The 27,681-nt window shown below is 42.3% G+C and overlaps 1 protein-coding gene across 1 annotated transcript; it reads right to left on the bottom strand.

The window, feature by feature from the left end:
* Positions 1-11,400: 11,400 nt before the first annotated feature.
* LOC124700109 (ALA-interacting subunit 3-like) lies at positions 11,401-13,983 on the bottom strand. The gene is made up of 8 exons (XM_047232295.1): positions 13,767-13,983; positions 13,296-13,354; positions 13,120-13,194; positions 12,919-13,035; positions 12,649-12,719; positions 12,218-12,518; positions 11,724-12,013; positions 11,401-11,628 (listed from the first exon to the last, which is right to left on the bottom strand). Exons 1-8 carry the CDS (start codon positions 13,843-13,845, stop codon positions 11,574-11,576), a joined length of 1,047 nt encoding a protein of 348 aa, XP_047088251.1. The 5' UTR covers positions 13,846-13,983; the 3' UTR covers positions 11,401-11,573.
* Positions 13,984-27,681: the final 13,698 nt, after the last annotated feature.

The raw sequence follows: 27,681 nt of genomic DNA, 5'->3' as shown, positions 1-27,681 counted from the left end.
TTTCCTTTCTCATTGAAGATTCAATGATTGGGACTTCGTCTTGTCCTGGCAGTCTTAATTGAGGACTAATTGGATAACATTCTCCTATTTGATAAAATAGGTCTTTGTTTTCCCTTACTACCAAAATTAAAATAATGGAACTTGGTAAGGTACTGACCATGGAAATGGTCGTGATGGTTTATTTTCCTAGGAATGGATTAGACTCATTTAGTCCATCCAATCATGGTTTATAGTTGGTACCTATAACTGTTTTGATTCATTTAGGTTCCATGAAAGGAATCTTTCATGTTGTCTCTGATTCTGGTATGGTCAAATCCCTTCAATCTTTGACCTTCTTGAGCTGTATTTGGTATATGGTATTTTCTTCGCCCAACTTCTTTATGCTTAACTTACTTGAGCTTTCGTACTTCTGAGTAAATACTACTCACTTTCTCAAGTTATAGTCCCCTTCTTATTTCCTCGAGGTATGAACCTCGGCTTCTGGTCGAACATCCTTCTGAAAGTAGTGTTCAATAATCTTATGAAAATAAGATCGAACTTCCTCTCAGTTCAGAACTTCTTCTTCTACCTTACTCAAAATATTGAGTTATTGTACATCCAACTCAATGTTTTCTCTACCCCTTAGAGTTTTCTTATGGTTTTCAACTCCCTTTCTTCCAACTATTGGACTTATGGTTGGAATATTAGTCTAGGTGTGGCGTATGGTTTATATTCTTCTAAGGTCTTGTGAAGAATCCTTGTGGTGTATCCACTCAATTGTGGACATCCAATGTGAATCCTTCAACTAAATGATTATAGATCTAGCTATTTGGCTGACAAGATTTTTATTTGTTCACAAACTTTTGTTACAAATAATTAAATCGTGGACTATTTGTAATACCAACCGATACCATTGTGGTTATTATACCAACTGTGGCTATTTGATATCTAAAAATGGATTCGTTATAGGTTCCGATCAACTGGACGAGACATCTTCTACTTTATCTCGCAGTATTGATATTATACCAATTGTGGTCTTCTGATATCGACTATGGTCTTCTTATGTCTGCTATTCATATATCACCTTCCTTCATTCAGGGTTTATTTTGCAAGAAAACCACTAGCTGAAACTATGATTATTGTATCCTAAGTGATTTCCCATGCATTCCCTCTTCTATGTTGACTATGGATCTGCTTCAGCTTCACCATAATCATTATATTTCTCACCTTCATGCTTCTTTCGTACAAAAGTACTCCTCTGTTGAGATAAGCATGAGTTTCTGATTGTACTTCATTCAGAGTATTGTGGTTGCTTCCCACAACTTTGTTTCCTTTATCTGATGAACCTTCTTCTTGTCTTCATAATCTTCAGAAATCGTCACTTCCTCACACGTTTTCCATTACCCTCTAGATCTATAGCATCAAGTAAGAACTTGATATTGCAACATGCATTTGAATATCGAAGTTAAACTTCATGCATGGATCTAGTCAAACAATTAAAATCCAATAAAATCCAAAAAGATTCAGCTTTGTGTTTATAGTACACATCATCATAAGCCTGAATATGATTGTTGAGTAAGACATCTCTAAACATCAGGCTCTGGTGTGTAGTATAGAACACCACATAATATAGGTTTATATCGTGATACTTAGCACGAATATAGGGAATTCTACTATTTGTCTCAACCTTTACCTTAATTGCATATTTGCAATGAGATAAACTTGAAACAAGGTGGTCTAGGATAGTTGTGGTTAACCTAATTTTCTTTGGAAGTACTAACTTAGCTTCCATTTTGTTGAGGACTACTTCAATGATATGTCTGGTTCTAACATCACTATTCTAGACACATAACTATTGGAATATAGCTCCTATACTTCCAAGTTATTGTATCGTAAGGCTATGGACATGATGTGCTTGGCACACTTCCCATATTTATTTTTTTTGGAACATAATTCTTACACTATTGTTTAGCACTTGGCTTCTTATTGTACTCCTCCAAAATACTTATAATGTTCTATTCCATCACATAATGATTCTCACGTGAATAATATATGATTAACAACTCTACCATGTAAGTAATCATATTTTATTCATATCTCTCTTCCTTATCTCCCATGATTGACTCGTCATGGTCTATATTACCACACATGACTCATAGTTCTCACTTGTTATCAATTGTTTTACAAGTTGAGATATTTTACTTACTCATTACTTAGCTTGGTCTACATTCTCTATTAGGGTATCTTAATTATCTACATCACTTGTTATTACTTCTAGTGCGAGTCCGAGTAATTCTTATTTAACTATAACATGTGTTGGTACACATCTTCCAATAGGATATCTTCCTTATGGTTGTATCCTCTCTTTGGACTACCATGTATTGTATACCAACTATGATCTACTCATCTATTATTTTAAGGACGTATTGATGTGCTACATGTTTTGCATTAGCTAACTAACTTTGGAAGGATAGGTAAGACATGTTGACTCAAGTGTGTCAGGATTATTCTCAAGTGAATATCCTTCTCAAGTCATAAGAAGTATTTGGTTTAACTAAGATGACTTCCTATAGACACTACCAATCCTATAGGTCTCCTTTAAAGGGTTTTAATCCTAAGGTCAAAGCATTTGCTCTGATACCAACTGTGGTGACCCGACATACCACTGCATGGTGTAGTATGCAAGTCTGATATAACACCAATGAAACACCGTTTCACTCGTATTATATCGCTCAGAGTGGTACAACAGAAACATATGCGGGTCCAAGGCATGTCTATAGAATTACAACATAGACTCTTTACAACAGATCCACACAGCCTCCTACTTTACAATGAGGTAAAACTGCAAATAAACTCCAGAAGAACGACTCGTAGTCTAATCCTAACACGAACTCTATTTGTAGAGTATTTAACTAGCTACCGAGGCTATGAATAGATTCTAGCTAAATAGGAGCTAGGTTTAGGAAGCTAGTTCCCTTCTACTCGCTTAATCTAGGTTTTCTCCATGGTGGATGTGGTATATGACTCTTCCGGCGAGGTTTCGTTCCTTGAAGTAGTTGTTGACTCCTCGGTCTTCGAGTTGTACTAGAGATCCTCCTTAATGGCCTCCATATCTAAGCAGGGGATTTAAGAGTGGGATGAGTACGAGCGTACTCAACAAGTTCATTATAGGAAAGAGGTGTTTAATGCACTAGCTACAACATTAGACCAGAAAGTCTAATACCAATGCAAGTTTTCATAACCATTTCTTCAAAAGGTTGCTTTTATTCAGAAGAGCTATGTCCGTCAGCCTTCACCGGTTTACTAGAACTTCATGGAGCTCCTTTCCGCAGCGTGTCGCAGCTTCCATATCCCGAACAGGGAGTGACAGGTCACGGTTCTTTACACTCGCAGAGGTGTGTTGCTTTACCCATAAGAGATCTTAACCTTGGTGCCAATCGAGTCTATAGTTCTCGTCCACACTTCCTTTGGTGTGAGGCCCGGTATAAGGTCTAGCCAATCATGTTCCTCCGCTACCTCGAACACCCACCCTTTGTTGCATGCGCCGACCCTGGGTCCACGTCGGTCCCATTATTCCCGTAATTTCAGGGTGGACCCCGACCACGACAACGATGCTGGGCTCTACCATACACTCCTACGCCGGTGGCTGCAACCCATCATAGACCGCAATACCGTGGGGACTTAAGGCTTCCCCAACCTACCGCTTGTTCTTCGAACGACAAGTGTCTACGGATCGTGCCGTGGGGACTTAAGGCTTCCCAGCCCTACCGCTTGCCGCCGATAGATACAAGTGTCTACGGTAAAGCGCATCCGTTGATGAACGAGAGGTGGAAACACTTTTGACTACTCCGTCCCACTCCGGATCTTATGGTTAACACGGGTATTACGGCACAAGAATCATCGGCGACATTTGTTGTTTAATCCTAGATGGATATAAACCCGTGCAATGGAACCTCCACCATATCAACACAATCCATGGTTCCATTGCCCACCACATAGTCATATTCATAGTTATGAAAGTAGTGGTTTTGATTTTTATGCAATAGTGATAATCATAGTACTTTGCAAGTAATTTGATAGAAATACTCAAATGACATGAGCAAGTGATGAACTTGCCTTTCTTGACTGCAAGATTATGCAGACAAGGTCTTCGATACGCAATAACTCCAAATTCTGAAATAGCATCATCGTCCGGTAAGGACGATGTTTAAAAGATTGGCAAGGATGCAATAATGCATAAGTATGAGATGCAATCGTTCTAAGCGTGTCCTAACCCCGATGATTTAGGATTAGTGAGTGGTAATGATTGGTTTAGGGTGTGTTGTACTTTTAGAGTGATTCACATACAAGGTTCTTATTCAGGTGTGATTACTTGGTATTATAAACAGGTAGATAATAAAGCATAATAATCAATTGAGCACAAAGAGAATGATTATTGGCATAATGTTAACAAGTAAAGAACAGTGGTCAGTTTTAGTACTATATGGCATGGTTAATGATTGATTATCATATACTTTAAAAGAATAACTTTTGAAGAACATATTCTTTAATAAAGAATAAGTATGATAATTAAGTTGGTGGGTTATATGGTTGACTATGGTTTCATCTAGTTTCGGAGTAAGTATAAGATGGATTACAACATAGTGAGATTTATCGAAACTAGTAATTGTAAGGTTGAGCTAAGCCTGGCACTCTAAGCAATTAATCATACAAGGTTGCTATTAAGATTGGTTCATCTTGTTGGTGATAGCTAGCTAGGGTTTATAGGTCATTATGAGCGTGGATTGTTGATGATTCCTTATTTTCTTCAAAAGAATAACTTTTGAAGAACATACTTCTTAAATAATAAGAAGTATAACAATTAGGTTGAGGTGGTTTAGGTTTTACTGTTGGTTCTATTGAGTAAGGAATAATAAGCTCCTAAATAGGTTGGTTGATAAGTATCCAACACTAGTAGGGTTTAGTGAAATATGGTTAGGTAATGCTCAGGATTAGGCATAATTGCTATTAGGGATCATCACCATGGTGTGATGTTAATTAAATAGGAATGGTTAAGGTTGATGTTTTAGTAATAGGATCTAGGGTTTATACTTGGTTAACCCTACTTGATTACTTAGGTCTGATGATGATGAACACATGGGATGCTAATTATTAGTGATAGGGTCCCCCTATTGTATGTGGATTTGAACTAGTATTTAGTTGCTAGATATGAATCTATGATTATTAATGAAGTAACATGATCACATGTTACTTAGGGTTTAGGTTTGGGAATAATTTAGGTTTCACACATAAAATAGTGAAGCTAGGGTTTCTAGTGGAATTAGGGTTTTAGTTTCACATATAATTATGAGGTTGTGTTCTTTATTCAATATAGAATTAGGGTTTTCTAATCACCATATAGTTCTTAGCTTGATAACTTCATTATAAAGTTGAAGTTATAATAACTTTGAATTAAGAATAATATTGGATTTGACTTTTTCTTATTTTTCTAAAGAATTAATAATTAAGACAATTATTAATTAGGGTTTAAATCCTCTTATTAAGGATTTAATAAAATAACAATTAAAGAAAATTACTTTTAATGTTTTCTTTATTTTCTTACTGGTTTTTATTTATTCTAGGAGGTTTTCCTAATTATTAAACTTTAATTTAATTAAGAATAAAAGAAAAGGCTTTATTATTAAGTTTAAAATGATTAAATTTTTATTAGAAATAAAAATTTCATATTATATTTTTATTGGATAGATTTTTCTTTTCTAAGAATTTTGATATATTATTTTAGTTTTTCTGAGTTAATATGAATTTTATAAATTCATGTAAAGTTTCAGTTGTTTTTTCTAGAATTCGAATTAAACTAAAATACTAAATGCACCGGTTGGATCCTACCCTACGACGCAGACAGGTGGGACCTGTGTCCACCTCAGCTGCCATGTAATCAGAGACTGGTCAGGTTTGACCACGATGTTTGACCTACCGGCGGTTAGACGCCGGCGGGTCAGCGCGAGGCGGCGCCGCCAATTTACGGCACCCCAGCAAGCGCAACTAGTACTATTCGAACCCCCATGACGTACTGATCACGATGGTGGTCTTGTTTCTCGCAGGGGACCACCGGAACATCGCCGGTGATCACCATCTGCGGCGGCGGGCTCCGGCCATTGATCGGATATGGCCTACAGAGGTTGATAGGACGCGAAATTGAGCTCTAAACGATCGCAAGCTCACCTTGAGGCTTGCAGAAGGTACGGCGAAGAGGATTATCGACGGAGGAGACCTCACAGTCGCCGATTCCGACGAACTTATGTGGGGAAAAACTTCAAATTGGATCGACTCTGAGGTTCCCTGGATGCGTAGCTTGGCCAGAATGAAGAAGAAGTCGAGGCGCATCTCCTGGTTCTAACCCTGGCCTCCGGGGTGGCTTGAATTGGCGGCTAGCCGGAGAATTTTCCGACAGCGACCTCGGTGTGTGTAGAAGATTGAGAGAGATGGAGGTTCTGAGAGAGGTTGTGGTGAGGTGTCGAAGATCAAGCATTCTACGGTGCTCCTCCTGATGGTTTTATAGCCTGTGACGTGCTCTGAGGCGATGGTACGCCGTCGGAGACGGCCGGGATGCGGCGACGTCGACAAGCACGTCTCGGCACATATCTTGGCGCGTTAGAGATAGCCACGGACGCGGAGCAACTTGAATCGAACTCTGGACATGATTTTGGCGTCCAGATCATCCTTATCGGCGTCCAGGACGTGGCCGGGGCGCTCCACCGCCGTGTCGTTCTCAGGGAAGAAGAAGAAGGTGATTTTCTTCTTCTTTATACGAAGGGTTACGTGGGTCGGGCTGGACTGGAGTTGCTGGGCTTCGGTTGGGCTGCTGCCGGGCTGTTTGTCTGGGTCGTTACATCCAGGTGAGGTCCAGGTAAGTCCATCTCTTCTTCTTTCTATTTTCCTTTTCTCGTTTTAATTTTCTATTTTGAATTCTGTTTTAATTCAGTTCTGTTTTGCAGGATTTTGAATGTGTGGATCCTTTTGGGAGTTTATAAGGATACTAATTTAACTTCATATAAGATCTTAAAAATATTTAATATGTATAATGACACCCCTGGTTTATTAAATGTTATTAGAGTTTGGGATTGGGCCTATATAGTCATAATTTCCAATATCTATTTAGGGTGGTCCAACTATTTATCAATAGGCCCTTCCAAGTACCTATTGATAGTTAAGTTTTTGTTACCTTGCGAAAAAGATTTTACAATGCATGGCTTATTATTTAGTTTCTTATTTGAGCATATGCTCTCATGACATTATTTCATGTGCTCATGGTGGTTATGGATTTGGATAATTGTTTAAGCTATTTTACAGTATTAATCTCATCTTCTAAACCTTTTATTTTAAAATGGTTAAGGTGGATCTTATTCCTCTCATGAGACTTCTATTAATGGGGAAACAATAGTTTAAGTTGATATCTTGATTCATTTCAGGGTTGGCTTAAACAATCCCCTTATTCATATTTGAGCTTAGGCATGGTTTTAGAATTAGACTTGTGATCCCCATGTGATACACAAGTTAGGTTTTTGGATAGGTCGTTGGTTCCAATTGTAAGTGGACATCTTGTTGAATTATCTAGGGTTGCTCTTCTTCACCACACATAGGATGGTTCAATCCAAGATCATTTGGATTGATATAGGGGCTGAACCATACAAGGTTTGTTTCTATTCTGTTGTCTCTCTAATTATCATATGAGAAATGGTTTAGGTTTCCAATAGTCCCCCTATGATTTTATGTGTTGGATATAATTTGTTTAACCCACTAGGGTTTAACTTATAATTATTTATGTTCAAGGTATGATCATGGATTGGACATGATCAACTTGTTATTAATGTCTTCTACCTCAAGTCCTTAGGGTTTATGATCATTACCCAATTTATAATGATCAAAGATTTGGCTTCCTAAAGTATTTCTAATGGAATGGTTTATTCTAGGGTTTATGGTGTATTCACCATATCTTGATAGATATCAAGTCTAAAACTCCACTTGGCTATCTTGGTTGAATTAATCTCCTCCTTATTTTATCAATTCATGGATATGTTATTATTCTATGTGATATTAGGTTATCTCTCTCTAGGGTTGTTTTGAAGATGATGATTTGAATACTTGGATGTATATCCAAGGTTTAACTCAAGTTTTGTTATTGCTTCTTTAGTAATTATAATAGAACTCTCACCTCTCTAGGTTTGATGTACAACAATATGGAATAGAGAAGGATATATATATTTCTAGAGTTCATCTCCTTGTCATGTTTCTAATGTGGAAGTTGAATGAATACCATGAGGTTTCATGGTAGGATCATAGATTAGTCTATGGAAAAGATAAGTGAAGAATAGTTTCTTCATTTATTGTTACTTGATTTCCAATTAAATGAGTGTTCATATGTTATGGCAAGGAATACCATGTTGTGATCTTTTTTAAGATCAAGTAGTTGATCCTTGATTCATATGTTCTTGTGTTGGTTTTAATTCCATTTGATCTAACCCCTTAGATCAAATTATCTCTACCCAAAACAGGTTTTAACAAAGATCACACTGAGGTTTATAGCACTTGACTTGATGAACTACTTCAATTCCACCAAGGTCAAGTGAAACTTCAGTTACTGTGACAGTTTTACTTTAAAGCGCGAAAATTCCCCAGATTTTCTATGCATGAATGCAATGCACACATCTGTTTCCTCTATTTTTGTAACCCCAATACCTGGGATATTACATTTCCGCAGTTGAAAAATTAACAGTTTCTCGTTGTACCTGGATGCTGTTCCCTGTTTTGCTTTATGCTATAATGGAAATCGATCTCTCCAAGATCGCTTGGACAAAGGTGTAAAATTAAAAGTTGACACAGCCCCACTCATGGTACTCATTGAAATCTTTAGAAATATGGCTGTCCAATCATCCTCATCAGTCATCAAAGTAGAAAGACTTCTCTTTTCTTCTCCACCTGATGATGTAAATCATCCTTGAAGAGCAATGCCAGGATTGGAGCGCGCGCGTCACGGCCGGGGGCAGCGCCAGCCCGCGCTCCTCCGCCATGGACTGAAATGAGGATTAAGTGATTAACTAGAGGTGGCGGCGTTCGACCAATCCAGGAGGTGACTTGCGGCGACAGCGCTCCTCGAACACAAGCTGATCGAGTCTGTCACTGTAACTGACGAGAGAGAAAGATGACGCGCGCGCGATAACCATTTGCTGGTCGGTTTTGGATCGATCGATTCTGAATCAAGGGCGGAGTTCACGTACCAGGACTGGTGTTTTATTCCTACTCAGATCGACATGACAATGATTCCTTGCACGGGACGTCTTGTGGATAACTGGATAGATAATAATTAACTCTCCGGGAGGGCAAACCAAGTAGCTAGCTAGAGCAGCCGATCGATCGGGAGCTAAACCCTAAAACACAGGCTAATTAACGCCGGCGTGAGGCCATGGGGCTGGTCGTGTCCCTGCTAATCGGCACGTCCCTAGGAAAAGTAGAAGCGCGCGTGGACGACAAAATCTTCCACCAAAACCGTGTGGACAAGGGCGGCTGCCTGGAAGCGTTCCGAACGGCGACGAGCGAGTGCCACCCCCGCGAGAACCATGGCCGGAGCGTCAACGTGGAGGCGTGCGTCAAGGCCACGGCGGCGCTACGCGAGTGCTTCGCCCGCAACCCCGAGGTGTTCAGGCACCTCTACCTGCCCCGCATGGACTACGGCCTTGACGAAGACCTCAAGCCCTCCCCGGAGGAGGTCAAGGAGGAGAGGTCATACACCTATAGGTGGTGGACTGGCATGAGGAGAAGCTAGTTACATTAGTATTGTTTTCCTTAGGCTAGGTCTCACTACCATTATTCATTTGTCTTTTATTATGGTGATTATAACAAGATACAAATATGTGATTTACAACCTCCAACTTTCTTTCCGTGTAAGATACATACTACCATCCAGCAGTCCAGCACATGATACTCAGTGTGGGAGAATTCATGTTTCCCATGGCCGTTGCTGACAGCAGCAGAAACTAACTATCCTCCTCGAACCACCGTTACTGAATATGATGGTGCTACAGACATAAAAATGTTAGCTTTGACAGGAAAATTCATGTGAAGCAGGCCTTGTTCGGTTTTCAGGAAAATCCACGGGGTTTGAGGTGTATTGAGGGGTATTAGATTCCATCCACTTCGAGTGGGGATTAGCTGAACAAGGCCGGAATGAGCTGTTGCTGTTGGTATCAATGAGTTCAGTAGTTTTCTTTCCTCCCATAAATCCTTTGGGGCTAGAGCTGAAACATGCATCAGCTGACCTTCAGGTGCTTGCTCTATATGTTGTTGCTCAGTGTCAGGTTGTTTGTTCTTGCATTGCAGGTAGTATAGGGTATTAGGGTTCTGTTTACATTTGGGTCCATGTGCCCAGATTTCACCACAATGCCAACATTATTGCTTACAGCAAGTGATTTTATTTATAGCAGTAGGAAACTGTTTGGACCCCGAACTGTTCTGAAACTTCTGCAATGTTCGAAATGGTGGAGTATGGGACAGAGATTTGGTGCACATGAGCACCAGTGATCTCACTTCAAAAAATAAATTAAAAATCATATTTCTAAGATTCACAAAAATAGGAAAATAAATCATGATGTAGCCGGTATTGTATCTCACAATCGTGTAAATTTTCAACTGAAAATAATGTATATTTTAGGCTGCATAAAAATAACAAATGCATAGATCTGAGTATAGTGATTCAAATCTACAAAAAGAAACATATTTTGTCATTTTTGTATAGGTCAAAAAACAGAACATTTGAAATTGAGATTTTGTAGGTTAGTGGGGTACATCATTAGATACTTTTAGAGTTTTATTACAAAAAAAAATTAACATATAAAAAAAAATTTGAATTTTTTAATCTGGCAAGAGCACTAGTGCCCAGGATCCAATATGAATTTTCGTGAGCTTGTTACATATCCTTGGCCTGGCAGAATGCTTCAGTCAGTGTATTTTTTTTTTTTTTGAAACAGGGCCACCAAGGTAGATAAAATGTTGCAGCCGGAGATTTTTTTTCTCAAAAAAAATCTAGTTCACCCTTGCAGACACATCACATGTATACAGTCTTAGTGAACCTGAACAATATCTCATGTGTAGATAATTTGTTATCAAAGTTGACATACAAATTATAGATGAAAATTGCTGAATTTTCTGCTAGCCCATCTAACAGGCCTGAACGACAACTTATGTTGGCCACAAACCGGAACTCAAGGAGTGCAAGATGGCCTGAACTGGGCTGTTTTGTTGGCCTTCGGTGCTTCTACATAGCTAGGCATGCGCTGTAAGTTCTAATAGAGTAATTCTCTAGGCCAAATAGTCTGATCAGAAAATACCAACACATATACGTAGTGCTGCAGATCATGGGGGCGGGGGGGGGGCGTCCCCCCATCTCCGCCCCTGGAACTGTCTCAGCTTACATAGCTCAAGGCAATTACAGTGAGGCGGTAAGTAGGAACCACGGTCGTACATACAGGGCAACCTAGTTGAGTGTCGAAAGCTTCAGGGTTCAGAGAGGAGCCTGACACGTGTCCGCCTACACCTGAATCTTAGCGGCCTGAAGGGTGTCTGTTCCAGGACAGGTAGTTGTGATCCCCCAGTTTCCTGCAAAAGGCCATAATTTAGACGTCAAAAGGCTCTCATTCAGATAGGTCAACGAGAGCAATAACGATGCAGCGTGCTTAAATAGTTATACTGACCTTGGTTTTATCACATATAGCAAGGTGAATGCAAATGCCAAGAAAATACACAGCCCACCAACTATAAGGTATGCAAACCCAAGAAATTCATTCCTTCCTCCAAGCCAGGTTGCAGTGGAGAGGACCAATTTCTTTTTGCCACCGAAGCTATATGTATTGTAGTTGTTACTGAGCTTCACTATTATGGTATCATTCACCTTCAGATCAACAGATATCCTCCCATATAACTTTCTGAATGTAGGAAGTGCTGCCGTCCGCATCCAAACGATAAGATCCTCTTGCTCGCTCAACTGTCGCATAAAATGAGAAATTACATAAATAACTCTTTACAGGTATTCCATACCCAGTGAAAGTTCTTTATCCAAGTGAAAGAACTCAAACGAACTGTCGTTCCAAATTAAGATGTTGAGGGTCATGTACGAAGTGAACACGTGTAGCCTACATTACACATATATATGCAACAATGTGATAGTACAGAGTAAGAATTTGCATACCGGGATGCTTGCATTAAGCATTTTTCCACCTATGAGCGCACCATTCTGGAAGTTGCTTGGGTAGACATTTTTGGCAAATTTGTGCTCCCTATCACTTTTCCAGGAGATGTCCTTCTTATCCACTGTCAAGTTCTCATTACCGCGAGTGAAGCTATATGTGTCATTGAACAGACTCCAGGCAATCAGACCACAGGGCACAATTGGTTTTCCATCCGCTGTGAACCTCTCAGGTTCACAGGACGTTGTCTGATTTGCCTTCTTATAATCCCTTAGCTGTGCATCGTTTCGGCTCTTCACATACCTGAAATCGGAAGTGTTACACACGCTATGGTGCTAAGCCCCCAATACATGCTATTCTTAGCATATGGTAGTCAAAGTCATTGGTTAATACGTTGCGTAATATGCCTCCAGAAGACATCAAGTAATATTACCTCCTATGATTTTGATAGAAGTTGTCAAGCTGGTAATACACGAAGATTGGCTGCTTCATATCCTTTTTAACCTGCACACATAAGAAAATGTCAGGGCCTCAGGGGTGGGGGCACAGCCCCCCATGCCAATAATTTTTTCCCTAAGAAGGTCACTTTGCCTGCCAAAACTGGCCAAAAATTGCTTATAGCCGCAGACGCACCCCAATTTTATAAATGTGTAGTAAGCTTGAACAATTTATTGTAACCCAATCATTGAGTTATGAGTATTACCCTGAGAGTCCTTGTGCAGTCTTTGGATATGGTCTCGTTGCGGATGTACCCAAGCTTGTTATGAGTCATGTTAGGGGGCACGCATGCATGATCATACCGGTCAATTATCTCCACAACCTGCATTCAGTAAGCATAGGTAAAGCCAGAAAGTGACAGAGTGCCTATCTTAACATTACGCGTAGAAGACACCCGGTGCCATACATCTCGTGCAGCTAGCAGCGAAACGACGCCAACTGGTACGAACACGATTCCCACAAGGAAAAACACCGAGACAACCTGCGCAGGACAAGCCAAAACATATGTGAGCTGGTCCAGAATGCTTATTTGTGTCCTCTAGGAAGTAGCAGCACCATAGCCTGTAGAACGAGTAAGCATACCCATTTTGGAGTCAGGATCGGCTTACAGGCCGGCAGCTCTTGCTGGGTGAACTTTGAATCTGCGCATGAGAATTCAGTGGTAAGTATCGACCTACATAACACAAACTCAAACCACGAGTACAGGAGTTCCAACAAGTTGTTGGCAACAACACTATATCAACACCCTGATCCCAAATAATTTCATCAGGTAGTAATATTTTGGGCTGGGGCTGGGGGTGGGGGTGGGGGGCATGGCCCCTCTTGGCCACAACATATGGCCGCTCCTAGATTGCAAACTACTACAGTAGATTGGACGTATTTTGCTGGGCCAAACGAGCAATAATCAATCAATCACTAGGGTTGTCAATCCGCTGCTTAGCAATGGGTGTAGTGCAGCTAAATTACGCTTCCTCCGTACCGCAGCACCAACCGCAAGAGGAAACAGGGCAGTAAGAAGCAAGCGGAGAAAAAAAGCGGCTAGATCTCACTCACACTTGGGCCTGTTCCTCCTGGGCGCGTCCCCATCCGCGCCGGATCCGGCGTTGCCCGTGACGGCCACGTTGCTGGCCATCGCCGGCCCCAGAAGAGAAGAGGCGGCTTCTGCTGGCGATTCCGGGCGGCTGGCTGATCTCGGGGCTCCCGGCTCTTCTTGGCTTGCTAGCTTGGGGAAAGGGAAGGGGAAGGAGGAGGAGGATGAGAGGGACGGCACTGCGGTGGGTGCTGGCGTGTTCGTGTCGAGCCGGCGGAGGACGACTACGGTCCGCGGTAGTCCAACATGGTCAACACAAAAAGTCTTTTAGTTTTATCTTTTGAATGATGCAGAGTTAATTACACAAAACCACGCACCTATGACAAAAACCCACAATTTTTTTTACAAAAATTTCGCCAATCTATTAATATTCATCAATAGTAGTACAAACAGATGCAAAAGGAATAAAAATTACAAGTAGGTCTTTAGACCACCTAGCGACGACTACGGACACTGACACGAGCCGAAGGCGCGCCGCCGTCCTCGTCACTCCATCATCGGAGTCCGACAAAACTTGTGGTAGTAGAGTTTGTTGTACTAGATAAACGGGAAGTCGTTGTGCTAAGGCCCCACAGGACCAGCGCACCAGAGCAGCAACCGTTGCCAAAGATGACAATCGTAGATCGGAAGAGACTGACCCTTAAACCACACAAAGGAATACGAAAACCGCTCGGATCCCATGAGATCCGCCGGGCACACGACTCCACGCGCCCTCCGCCGATGCAAGAGACACCACCGAAGCGAGGAAAGGGCGGGGAGGACCTTATTCTGACTTCAGGATGTAGCCGCCACCTCACCATCCCGAAGAAGACACTGAAAATAACCTAACAAGAAACGAAAACCCTCCGCCGACGAGAGGCCGTGGTCCGCCACACCTCCAAGGAAACAAGGCCACCGGAGGCGGACGGACCGACAACGTCGCTGGCGAGGGGACAGAACCCTAGATGGGTTTTCCTGGCCGCCTTTCTATCACCTCCTACCGACTCCGTAGGGTAAAAAAAAAACCACAACTTTTGAACGTAATAATTTCAGAAAAACACAATTCTAGTCTAGAGCCAATACCTGACGATATTCTTTGGAAATTGAAGATATATCAAGTAAAGTTAAAATAATTTTATGGAAAGTGTTGCATCGGACTGTTCCTCTCTATTTTATCCTCGCTAATAGGCACATCCCGGTGGCTGGACAATGCCCATTGTGTGCTCAATGTATTCGTCATTTGATCTTTAGATGTACTAGAGCAAAAGAAGTTCGGCAATCGCTAGGTCTGAATGAGATAATTGGTCCAATCATGGAGGTCGATAGATTGGGATCTGTCATTCTTAAGGAACTTCTTCTCAAGGATTTATAGTCCCCACCCGGTCTTCATAATCTGAGTGTCAACGATTTAGTTTTTTTTTTTTTTTTTTTGAAATAGAGTGTCAACGATTTAGTTGTTGCCGATGCGTGGTACATTCGGCGGCAAGGTAGAGAACATGTGTGAAGGGAGAGATGGCGTTCTCCGGCACGGTCAGCTTTTAAAATCAAAGGATTGACGTTGGGGTATATTGGGGCTGAATCACATGTTGAACCACGTGAAATCTTGTGGTGTGAACTAGCATCGAATACGAACGATTTTAAATTTGAATATTTTTCAAATTCGAACAATTTCAAATTTGAATAATGTTTAAATTTAAACTTTTTTAAAATTTAAACTAGTTTCACAAAACTGAAAAGAGAAACAGAAAATGAAAAAAAAAACAGAAAAAACAAACAAAAAGATAGAAAGGAAAAATAGAAGGAGAAACGAAAAAAGAAAGAGAGAAAAAAATGAAAATGGGCCAGGCCCATAGCCGACCAGGGTGTGCGACGCCTGGTATGCACCGACCTAGTCGGTGTATATAGGGGTGTAAATGATACAGATATATGGTATGCATTTTTAGAAATCCGCCGGATATGGATGCGGATGTGGATAGTGGTGAAGCGGATAGCTGACGGATACGGTAGCGGATATAGTATTGATAATATCCGATGGATACGGATCATCCGCCATTTTTCGCGGATTATTTGAGGTCCACAAAGAGGAGAATCCAATAAAATTATCCTAACCCTAAATATTCGCACAATATAGTTAGTTCATCGGCTAAACTATGTATGCTATTAGCACACAATTTGCTTTGTTGTACGAGCAAGTGTGTACAACAGCTATTATCAATAATTAAAAATATATTTTATACAAAAAATGTACTTCTATTTTTATGTGTATATTTGCTTTATAATCCGAGTCCGATCCGAATCCGTTCCATATCCATAATCCGATATAATTCGCATCCGAATCCGCATCCAACTATTATCCACTTCAATCTATATTCGTTACAAAAAATATGGTAAAAGAGACGGAAATAGCAATATCTAAACATAAGCCTCGAGCAGAGCCCGGCTTTAAATTAATAAAACTCCAGTGGCAGAATTCACACAACATAAGGTAAACGATAGCCGCCCCATCAGACCTGAGAAGAAGAAAAAGATACAGATAGTCTAGGCACACCCATAGGTCACGCCCCAAGGTCACACCTACAGCCACACAACACCAGGCAAGAAGAAGCACGTCTCTGATAGAAAGCACAGAGAAGCATGAAGGGCTCTAATCTTGCCGATCACCAACTCCACCGCCTGTCAATCGTCTCTCCTAGTCAGAAGCTTCCATACCTGCAGATACATTGTCATTTTCTACAGGCTGTCAGATGGATGGGCCGGGAACACGCCCTCTATAGTGAATTTGTTTCTAAGATTCCACAGGGTCCATAGCAGGGCGGCACATGCTAGCCAGAAAACTCTCCGAGTTTGGCCAACATGGACGTACATAAACCGAAAGATATAAGCAAAGCACGAGGGATTCCAAGAGCAATTTAACAGTTCTCTGACCGCGCTCCACATGAAGCGGGCCAGCGGGCAGCTAAAGAAGATGTGGTTATTATCTTCCACCTCCCCACATAAGGGCATCTCCAACGGGGCGACGCAAACGGACGCTGAGCGACCGTTTGCGTCCACCGGGCCCGAAAATGCGTCTGGTACCACCTCCAGCGGGGCGACGCATAGTGACCGGGCCATCCGCGGCGACGCAAACCTGGCCCAAATATGCGCCTCGAATGCGTCTCTGCGGACGCTGCGCGGACGCGCAAAGTGTCCGCTCGCGTCTGGCGGACGTTTCTTCTTGCCCGCCTGGCAGTGACCCAGCGTCTATGCGTCTTCTCCGCCGCATACTGGCGCCGAGGCGTCGCTTCGGCAGTCTGCGGCCGCGTAATGGCGATGCCTCGCGTGGCGCGCGGCCGTCGCCTACCTCTGCGCACGAAGTAATGTCGATGCCACGCGTGCCGCGGCCCTCGCCCTGCCTCCGATCTATATAATTAGGGGCGCGAGCATCTCATCTCCTCCCCACTAAACCCTAGCCGCCGCACAACCTCCACCGTAGCGCCGCTGCCGCTCAGACTCCACCGCAGCCACCATGAGCAGCGCCGGCCGCGACCAGGCTACCGCGCGTCCACCTCCACCTCCACCTCCCCCGGCCTCAAGCTCCTACGAGGAGTTCGACTCCGACGACAGCACGGGCGACCTCCTCGACCCGATCAGGGACGCCAAGTTCCCGGCTGACGCGGAGAAGGAAGCATAGGAGGAGCGGGCGGCCCACGCGGCGTTCGACGCCGAGATGGAACAGCGGAGGATGGCGGCCGCCGCAGCCGCAGAGGACTCCGACACCGACATATCATGGTCTTCTGATGACCCTGATGCGCCTACCCCGGAGGAGAGGGCGGCGGAGCAGAGAGCTATAGTCGAGTCCTTCGAGATGCTCAAGGACGACACCGCCAACGCGAGGCTGCAACATTGCTTGCAAGAGGACGCGGTGGCGCACCAAGCCATAGCGGCCGCACGGGAGGCGGCGGAGAAGCAGGCGAGGGAGCGACGCAACGGCGGGGCTGGCCCGTCAGGCAGCAAGTAGTATTTTAGGTTACTTTGTATAGTTTCTATGCTATCAAATGTACTACTATATTTGCTTTCAAATATGTTGCAAATCTAAAAATGGGTCGCCTCGGTGGACGCACACCTAGACGCAAACGGACGCGCGGACAAAATATGTCCGCGAGGCGATGCAAACGGACGCTTGCGACCATTTTTGGGCGTCCGAAAAGTGTCGCCCCGTTGGAACACCATTGGAAGGGCCCATACGCTTCCGGATGTTGTCATTGGATGGGGGTCTCTCTTTAGTCAACTGCCAGAGGAAGATGCGTACTTTGAGAGGAGCCTTGATTTCCCACACAGCACCGTAGTGTTTGAGGGGAGTGCCCTAGCATGGCCTCTTCAGGGATCGAACGGAGAACCTCCCGTCCGGCTCCAGGGACCAGGAAATCGCATCCCGCGCTTCTGACAGGTGGAGGTCCTCCACCAAGCGAGATAGACTGTCCCATTCTACTCGCTCCCCAAAGCTGAGTTTTGGTCGGAAGGTGACTCTACAAGCGTTATCCCGAAAAAGCACAGCAACAGTAGCCAAGGTCTCCGTCGCAATGTCAAAAAGCCCTGGGAATCTGTCCTTGAGGGGACCCCTCGCATGCCACCAATCCAACCAGAATCTGGTGGCACGACCGTTGTGGACAGTGTCTAGCCCCCAAGCTAAAGACATGCTTGATTTTCTGGATTGCGTTCCAGAATTGAGATCCCTACCAGTGCCTATCTGAGAGAAGGTCTTTTTCCATAAGATACTTGGCCCGGAGAATATCCGCCCAGAGACTTTGCTCCCCAGCATAAAGTCTCCAAATTCACTTGGCCAAAATGCAAACATTCATTATTCTAGTGTCTACAATACCTAGTCCCCCCCCCAGACATTTTGGCTTGCACATCGCAGACCATCGAACCCAATGATATCTGCGCTTCGTCCTGTTAGCTTTCCAATAGAAACGAGACCTAGCCTTATATCCATCAGGCCATGAGTGCCCTCCCCCAAGAGGCAACCAGCCATCGCATGCGGCGGCAGGCTCGATAGGCATGCGTTTATGAGCGTCAGCCTGGCGGCGGAAGACATAAGATTTCCCATCCAGGGATCCGCACGCTTGGCGACCTTCTTAGTCAACAGACCCCAATCTGAGGCTAGCAAAGTGATACGTTTCAAACATATCTATAATTTTTGATGCTCCATGCTTGTTTTACACCAATTAAAACTATATTTTTGTTTACACTTCGTGGCACTTTTATGCATTTTCCGGCACTAACCTATTGACAAGATGTCGCAGTGTCAGTTCCCTATTTTTTGTTGTTTTGTATTTCAGAAAAGTTATACAGGAATATTCTTGGAATTGGACGAAACAAAAGCCAAAATTCCTATTTTTTTTAGTCGGTCAAAAAAAAAATTCCTATTTTTCCCGGAGCGAAGACGGAGTCCAGAGAAGAGACGAAGGAGGGCCACAGGGTGGCACCAGGCCTCCACCGACCTCGCCCTTCCGCCTATATAAAGCTCCCGACGCAAAAACCCTAAATGAATCGGCCTCCATCCACGAAAAGTTACGTAGCTCCGTTGCTATCGCAGACAAGATCCAGGTGATAGATGTCTCTGTTCCGGCACCCTGCCGGGACTGGGAATTGCCCCCGGAGCCATCTTCGTCGACTCCACCGCCATCTCCATCGCCGTTGCTGAATCCCATGATGAGGAGGGAGTAGTTCTCCCCCGAGGCTGAGGGTTTTACCGGTAGCTATGTGGTTTATCTCTCTCTCCCATGGTTTGATCTTTATGTGACCATGAACTTTGTAATCTAGATGTCGTTATGATATTCAAGTGGATTTTACTTATGTGATCTCCGGATACTCCTTGTCCTACGTGTGTAAAGGTGACAGTGTGTGCATGTGGGTCTCTTAGGCTATATTTCACAGAATACTTGTTCACTGAATTATGATTTGAGTTGGATGTCTCTATGAAATTGTGGTGTGTTAGTACCTCCTATGAATGCTCAAAGTGACATCATGGGGGTGTTCATTAGTACTTGGGAATACATCTTTAAGGTTTGCTTTTGCAGCCCTATGCGGTGAATTAGTGTTCGTTATCTAGCCGGAGAGTAGTTCAGAGTAGCATAGTGAAGTGCTTATATTTATATTCCTTTATGATATCATTGTTGAGAGTGACCACTAGTGAAAGTATGATCCCTAGGCCTTGTTTCCAAACATCGTATCACCGTTTATTTACTGTTTTACTGCATATTTACTTGCTGCCATATTTATTTCAGATTGTTATTATCACTCATATTCATCCATATCACTTGCATTTTACTATGTCTTCGCCGAACTAGTGTACCTATACATCTGACAAGTGTATTGGGTGTGTTAGGGACACAAGAGACTTCTTGTATCATAATTGCAGGGTTGCTTGAGAAGGATATCTTTGACCTATACCTCCGTGAGTTCGATAAACCTTGGGTGATCCACTTAAGGGAAACTTGTTGTTGTTCTACAAACCTCTGCACTTGGAGACCCAACACTATCTACAAGAATAGAAGCGTGCGTAGACATCACAAAGCACGTTCACTTACCGGCAGACCCAGATAAGTGAAAGGGAAGGTGCCTCGTTTGCAATTTAGCATATTGGCAATCCTGGTCCCCTCAGATACGTCGCCTCCCACCAACATAACCTCACTCTTATGGAAGTTAATACTAATGCTCGACATATTCTCAAAGCAGAGAAGTATGTATTTGAGGTTGGCGATAGCTAGGTCATCTGGCTAGAACATGATGATGGTATCATCCGCATATTGTAGGTGAGATACACCCCCCCTAGGTATCAAGTGCGGGATCAACCCGGTAGTGTGACCTGGCTCTCTGGCCTTGTCAAGGATAGAAGCAAGGGCTTCCACCACAAAGTCAAAGAGAAGCGGGGACAGAGGGTCACCCGGACGCACCCCACATCCGTTACGAACGAAGTTCCCAACTTCCCCGTTGATCGTAATAGCAGTCTGGGCCCCGAGACAAGACTCAAAGCTCTATGTACCCAACCTAGTTCAAAGCCTTTGCGAAGCAAGACTTCCCGAAGGGAAGCCCAGTTCACACAGTCATATGCATTCTCAAAGTCTAGTTTCAAGAAAACTCCCCTAAGTTTATTATACTTGGTCTCATGAATGATCTCCTACAGAGCCAGGACCCCTTCATGGATATGTCGACCCCTGATAAACGCCGATTGGGTCGAGTTAATTGTCCTATGATCAACCCGAGACAACCTAATTGCATAAGCTTTAGCCACAAACTTGAAGATGACATTTATAAGCGCGATAGGCCTAAACTGTCTAATATCATCCGCCCCATGAACCTTGGGAATGAGCGAAAGCATGCCCAGATTGAGCCTGGCAATGTCTACTCTCCCAAAAGCAAAACCATTGGCGATAGCCAGAATGAGGGGCTTTGCCAGTTGCCAGAAGGCTTTGAAGAAGAACACTGGGAACCCATCCGGGCCCAGGGCTGTATCTATCTTCATACTAGCCAGCACCTTGTCCATCTCCTCACCGGAGAAGGTGAGCATAAGGCTATCATTCTCTTCCTCCGACATCCGTCGAATCGTGTGCCAAACCGATGAAGAGAGCGAGAGGAAACTCGGATCCCCTTGAGCACCCATCAAACCTCGATAGAAGTCATAGATATGTGCATGCAAGTCCCGTTCACCTACAATGATCCCCGAATCTGCGTCGGCCATTAGCAAACGCGTGGAAAAGGCCGTGTTTGAGTCACCCTGGGTGAGCCAATTAGCCCTGCTATGTTGTCGCCAGTATTCTTCCTCCGCCTTGGAGAGGTGTAGGAGTTGGCCCTCAAGGTGGTAGCGTAGAGCCCAATCCTCATTGTCTAGACCCGATAGGTCCACCATACTGATACGTCTCCAACGTATCTATAATTTCTTATGTTCCATGCTAGTTTTATGACAATACCTACATGTTTTGCTCACACTTTATAATGATTTTATGCATTTTCCGGCACTAACCTATTAACGAGATGCCAAAGCGCCAGTTCCTGTTTTCTGCTGTTTTTGGTTCCAGAAAAGCTGTTTGGGCAATATTCTCGGAATTCGACGAACCAAAAGCCAAACCTCCTATTTTACCGAGACGGACCCAGAACACCGAAGGAGAGACGGAGAGGGGCCAAGGGGGCCCCACACCACCTGGCGGCGCGGCCTAGGAGGGGGCGCGCCCAGCTATGGGGTGGGCCCCTCGGGACCCCTCCGACGCCGCCCTTTCGCCTATATATTCCTCGCGACGCGAAAACCCTATACGAATCAATCATACTCCAGAAAGACTCCAGGGGCGCCGCCGCCATCGCGAAACTCCGTTTCGGGGGACAGAATCTCTGTTTCGGCACGCCATCGGGACGGGGAAGTGCCCCCGGAAGACGCCTCCATCGACGCCACCGCCTCCATCATGCTCCGTGAGTAGTTCCCCCATGGACTACGGGTTCTAGCAGTAGCTAGTTGGTACTCTCTCTCCCATGTACTTCAATACAATGATCTCATGAGCTGCCTTACATGATTGAGATCCATCTGATGTAATCGATGTTGTGTTTGTTGGGATCCGATTAATTGTTACATTATGATCAGTCTATCTATAAAGTTTGTGAAGTTATTGTTGTTGCAATCTTGTTGTGTTTAATGCTTGTCACTAGTGCACGAGTGACATGATCTTAGATTTAAGCTCTATAATTATTGCTTAGATTGTATCTACAAGTTGTTTGCACATGTCTATGTCCGGAACCCGAGGCCCCAGAGTGATAGCAACTGGGATAACTGGAGGGGATGGCTTAGATATGAGGATCACATGTTTTCACCAAGTGTTAATGCTTTGCTCCGGTGCTCTATTAAAAGGAGTACCTTAATTACCAGTAGATTCCCTTGAGGCCCTGCTGCCACCGTCTGGTAGGACAAAAGATGTTATGCAAGTTTCTCATTGCGAGCATGTATGACTATATATGGAAAACATGCCTACATGATTAATAGACTTGATGTTGTGTCTTAATGCTATTTCAATCCTATCAATTGCCCAACTGTAATTTGTTCACCCAACACTTGTCACTTGTTATTGGAGAGTTACCACTAGTGTAGATAGCTGGGAACCCCGATCCATCTTTCATCATCAAATACTCACTCGATCCTATATGTCATTAGAAGTAGTATCAACTATTTTCTGGTGCCATTGCTTCTGTGTTACTGCTACTGCTGCTGTGTTACTGTTACTATTGCTCTCATACTACAGCTGCTTCACATCACCCCTGTTACTAGTTCTTTTCCAGGTGCAGCTGAATTGACAACTCAGTTGTTAAGGCTTATAAGTATTCTTTGTCTCCCCTTGTGTCGAATCAATAAATTTGGGTTTTACTTCCCTCGAAGACTGTTGCGATCCCCTATACTTGTGGGTTATCAAGACTATTTTCTGGCGTCGTTGCCGGGGACCTGAAGAAAAGTTACACCACATAGATTTCTAACTCCCACGTCAACTGCACGCCAGACTATTTTCTAGCGCCGTTGCCGGAGAGGCATATCTCTACTCATAAGTTCACCTAGGGGGTACACTCTACCTCTCTCTCTGTTTTTATTTTATTTTGTTTTGCTTAGTTTACTTTTGTCTAGTTTATTCGTGCTTAGTTTATTTCTGTCTAGTATTATTTTGCTTAGTTTACTTTTGTCTAGTTTGTTTTTGTCTTGTTTTATTTTTCCTATATACCCGAAAATCCATAAAAATTTGAAAAACCGAAAAATTAAAAACTATTGTTATGGAAGAACCCACAACCTATTTGAAGCGTATTGAATTATATATGAATTATAGAGAATCGAGAAAGGGTAAAGTCATGAGTGCCGTGATAGAAAAATTGAATACAATTGCTAAAATCTTGCTTAAATGCCATGATATAAACTGTTGCTCGAAACAGGATACTAAACATCTTAAATTCCAATGTGGCTTTAGTGAGGAAGTTCTAATTATGAACTATAATTGGAATAACTATATTCATCTTGGGTTCGAAGAAGTAGAACAATTTGTTTTATTTATGGGAGCTTCGAAATAGAATCCTTCATGTCTAAAAATTATGAAACCTGTGTTGCTTGTAAGGACCTTAAAGATTATGTCTCTTCTATCCTTGATTTTTGCATAGAACATTACAGCAATAATCCTTATATCATTGATTATAAAGAGAGACTCATTCATGCACAAGAATGCACTCACAATTTGCAGGAACCTGTGAAAGAAGAAATTGATGAACCCGAAAGCTCATTGGATGAAAAAGAGGAGGAGAGTGATGAACAAAAGGAGGAAGAATGGATTAGCTACCCATGCCAACCTTCTAATGAGAGTAACTCTTTATCTCTTACACTATTTGATTGTCCTCCATGCTTACCAAAGGAGGATGAATGTTATGTTCCTGTAGATTCTCTTAAAATATTCCCTATGAGTAAAACTTGTGAGAATAATTATGCTACTGTTATGTATGATAATGCATGCTATTTTGATAAATCTGATGATAATGCTTTGTTTGTGCCTGATGTCGAAATGCATGGTACTAAAGAGTTTTGCTTGACAAATGTTTATGATAAAGCTCTAGATGATGGTCCTATGTTACTTGATAAATTTAATTGTACTACTAATGAAAATGGGATTGGAGAGGTCTTGAATTTATCTAGGAGTCCCATATCTTTTGAGATTGATCAATCATCTTGTTATATTATTGATAAAAGTGGTTTTGAAAGTTTTGATCCTATTACTTTTGACCTTGATAAAAATTATGTGTTTATAGATCATGAAAAACATGCTTTATGTGATAGTTCTATTGTTGAGTTTGTTCATGAAGCTACTGAAAATTATTATGAGAGAGGAAAATATGGTTATAGAAATTTGCATGGTACTAAAACACATCTCTATATGCTGAAACTTTTGAAGTTACTCTTGTTTTACCTTTCTATGCTTGTCACTTTGTTCTTCATTAATTTATTTGTGTACAAGATTCCTATGCATAGGAAGTCTGTTAGACTTAAATGTGTTTTGAATTTGCTTCTTGATGCTCCTTTTGCTTCATTTTCTATTTTCCATGTGAGCATCATTAAAATCTACTGAGCCAATCTTAATGGCTATAAAGAAAGCACTTCTTGGGAGATAACCCATGTTTTATTTTGCTACTGTTTTGTTGTGTCTTGGAAGTTGTTACTACTGTAGCAACCTCTCCTTATCTTTATTTTATTGCATTGTTGTGCCAAGTAAAGTCTCTAATATAAAGTTGATACTAAATTTGGATTTCTGCGCAGAAACAGATTTTTAGCTGTCACGAATTTGAGTAGATCTCTCTGTAGGAGACTCTAAAAATTCTGCAAAATTTCATGCGTTTTCCTCAGATATGTACGCAACTTTCATTAGTTTTGAGTTTTCTTATTTGAGCAACGGAAGTACCTCTAAAAAATTCGTGTTTTCTGGCTGTTCTGTTTTGACAGATTCTGTCTCTGTTTTTTGCATTGTCTCTTGTGGACTTTAAGTAAGGCTTTCTAGACGTTGAGAGCTGTACCTAATGTTTTATTGAGTTCTTGCCATGTGTCACTACAGAACTAAAGTGGATTAAAGTTTTTTGAGTACTAACCCCTCTAATGAAGTTTATGAGAAGTTTGGTGTGGCAGAAGTTTTCAAGGGTCAAGAGAGAAGGGTGATATAATGTGATCAAGAAGAGTGAAGAGTCTAAGCTTGGGGATGCCCCCGTGGGTCACCCAAGCATATTTCAAGAAGACTCAAGCGTCTAAGCTTGGGGATGCCCAAGGCATCCCCTTCTTCATCGACAACTTATCAGGTCACCTCTAGTGAAACTATATTTTTATTCAGTCACATCTTATGTGCTTTACTTGGAGTGTCTGTGTGTTTTTATTTTTTGTTTGTGTTTGAATAAATTTGGATCCTAGCAATCCTTGTGTGGGAGAGAGACACGCTCCGCTTTTTCATTTGAACACTTGTGTTCTTAATTTACTTTAATATTCATGGCGAAAGCTGAAAGCCGCAGCACTTATTGCTATTTGGTTGGAAACAGAAAATGCTTCATATTGTCTTGAATAATTTGATACTTGGCAATTGTTTTGAGCTCTCAAGTAGATCATGTTTAAGCTCTTGCATCATGTAGTTTAAACTATTAGTGGAGAACTACCGTAGAGCTTGTTGAAATTTGGTTTGCATGATTGGTCTCTCTAAGGTCTAGATATTTTCTGGTAAAAGTGTTTGAGCAACAAGGAAGACAGTGTAGAGTTTTATAATGCTTGCAATATATTCTTATGTAAGTTTTGTCTGTACTCGGTTCATACTTGTGTTTGCTTCAAACAACCTTGCTAGCCAAAACCTTGTACCGAGAGGGAATGCTTCTCGTGCATCCAAAACCTTGAGCCAAAACCTATGCCATTTGTGTCCACCATAACTACCTACTATGTGGTATTTTTACGCCATTCCAAGTAAATACTTCATGTGCTACCTTTAAACAATTCAAAAGTTATTATCTCTTATTTGCGTCAATGTTTTATAGCTCATGAGGAAGTATGTGGTGTTTTATCTTTCAATCTTGTTGGGCAGCTTTCACCAATGGACTAGTGGCTCATCCGCTTATCCAATAATTTTGCAAAAAGAGCTGGCAACGGGGTTCCCAGCCCCAATTAGTTAACCTTCACTAATAATTCTCTTCACATGTATTGCCCTGATTCATCAGTAAGCAACTTAATTTTGCAAATAGACACTCCTTCATGGTATGTGAAATGTTGGAAGGCACCCGAGGATTCGGTTAGCCATGGCTTGTGAAAGCAAAAGGTTGGGAGGAGTGTCATCTATAAATAAAACTAAAATACATGTGTAAACAAAAGAGAAGAGGGATGATCTACCTTGCTGGTAGAGATAACTTCCTTCATGGGAGCTGCTCTTTGAAAGTCTGTTTGACAAGGGGGTTAGAGTGCCCACTACCATTCGTTGACAACAACAAACACCTCTCAAAACTTTATTTGTATGCTCTCTATATGATTTCAAAACTTAAAAAGCTCTAGCACATGATTTAATCCCTGCTTTCCTCTGTGAAGGGCCTTTCTTTTACTTTATGTTGAGTCAGTTTACCTACTTCTTTCCATCTTAGAAGCAAACACTTGTGTCAACTGTGCATTGATTCTTACATGCTTGCTCATTGCACTTATTATACTACTTTGTGTTGACAATTATCCATAAGATATGCATGCTGAAAGTTGAAAGCAATTGCTGAAACTTAAATCTTCCTTTGTGTTGTTTCAAAACCTCTTATTAAGAATTTATTGCTTTATGAGTTAACTCTTATGCAATATTTTTTGATGCTTGTCTTGAAAGTACTATTCATGAAAAGTTTTTGCTATATGTTATCTATTTGTTAGCAAACTATAGATCATTGCCTTGAGTCACTTTATTCATCTCATATGCTTTACAATAGTATGATCAAGATTATGTTAGTAGCATGTCACTTCAGAAATTATTCTTTTTATCGTTTACCTACTCGAGGGCGAGTAGGAACTAAGCTTGGGGATGCTTGATACGTCTCCAACGTATCTATAATTTCTTATGTTCCATGCTAGTTTTATGACAATACCTACATGTTTTGCTAACACTTTATAATGATTTTATGCATTTTCCGGCACTAACCTATTAACGAGATGCCAAAGCGCCAGTTCCTGTTTTCTGCTGTTTTTGGTTCCAGAAAAGCTGTTCGGGCAATATTCTCGGAATTCGACGAAACAAAATCCAAACCTCCTATTTTACCGAGACGGACCCAGAACACCGAAGGAGAGACGGAGAGGGGCCAAGGGAGCCCCACACCACCTGGTGGCGCGGCCTAGGAGGGGGGCGCGCCCAGCTATGGGGTGGG

This window comes from Lolium rigidum, chromosome 1 (genome assembly GCF_022539505.1).
Source record: "Lolium rigidum isolate FL_2022 chromosome 1, APGP_CSIRO_Lrig_0.1, whole genome shotgun sequence".
In the NCBI taxonomy this organism is placed as follows: Eukaryota; Viridiplantae; Streptophyta; class Magnoliopsida; order Poales; family Poaceae; genus Lolium; species Lolium rigidum.
The sequence above is the reverse complement of the archived record's forward strand: the minus strand, read 5'-3'. Positions and strand labels throughout refer to the sequence as shown.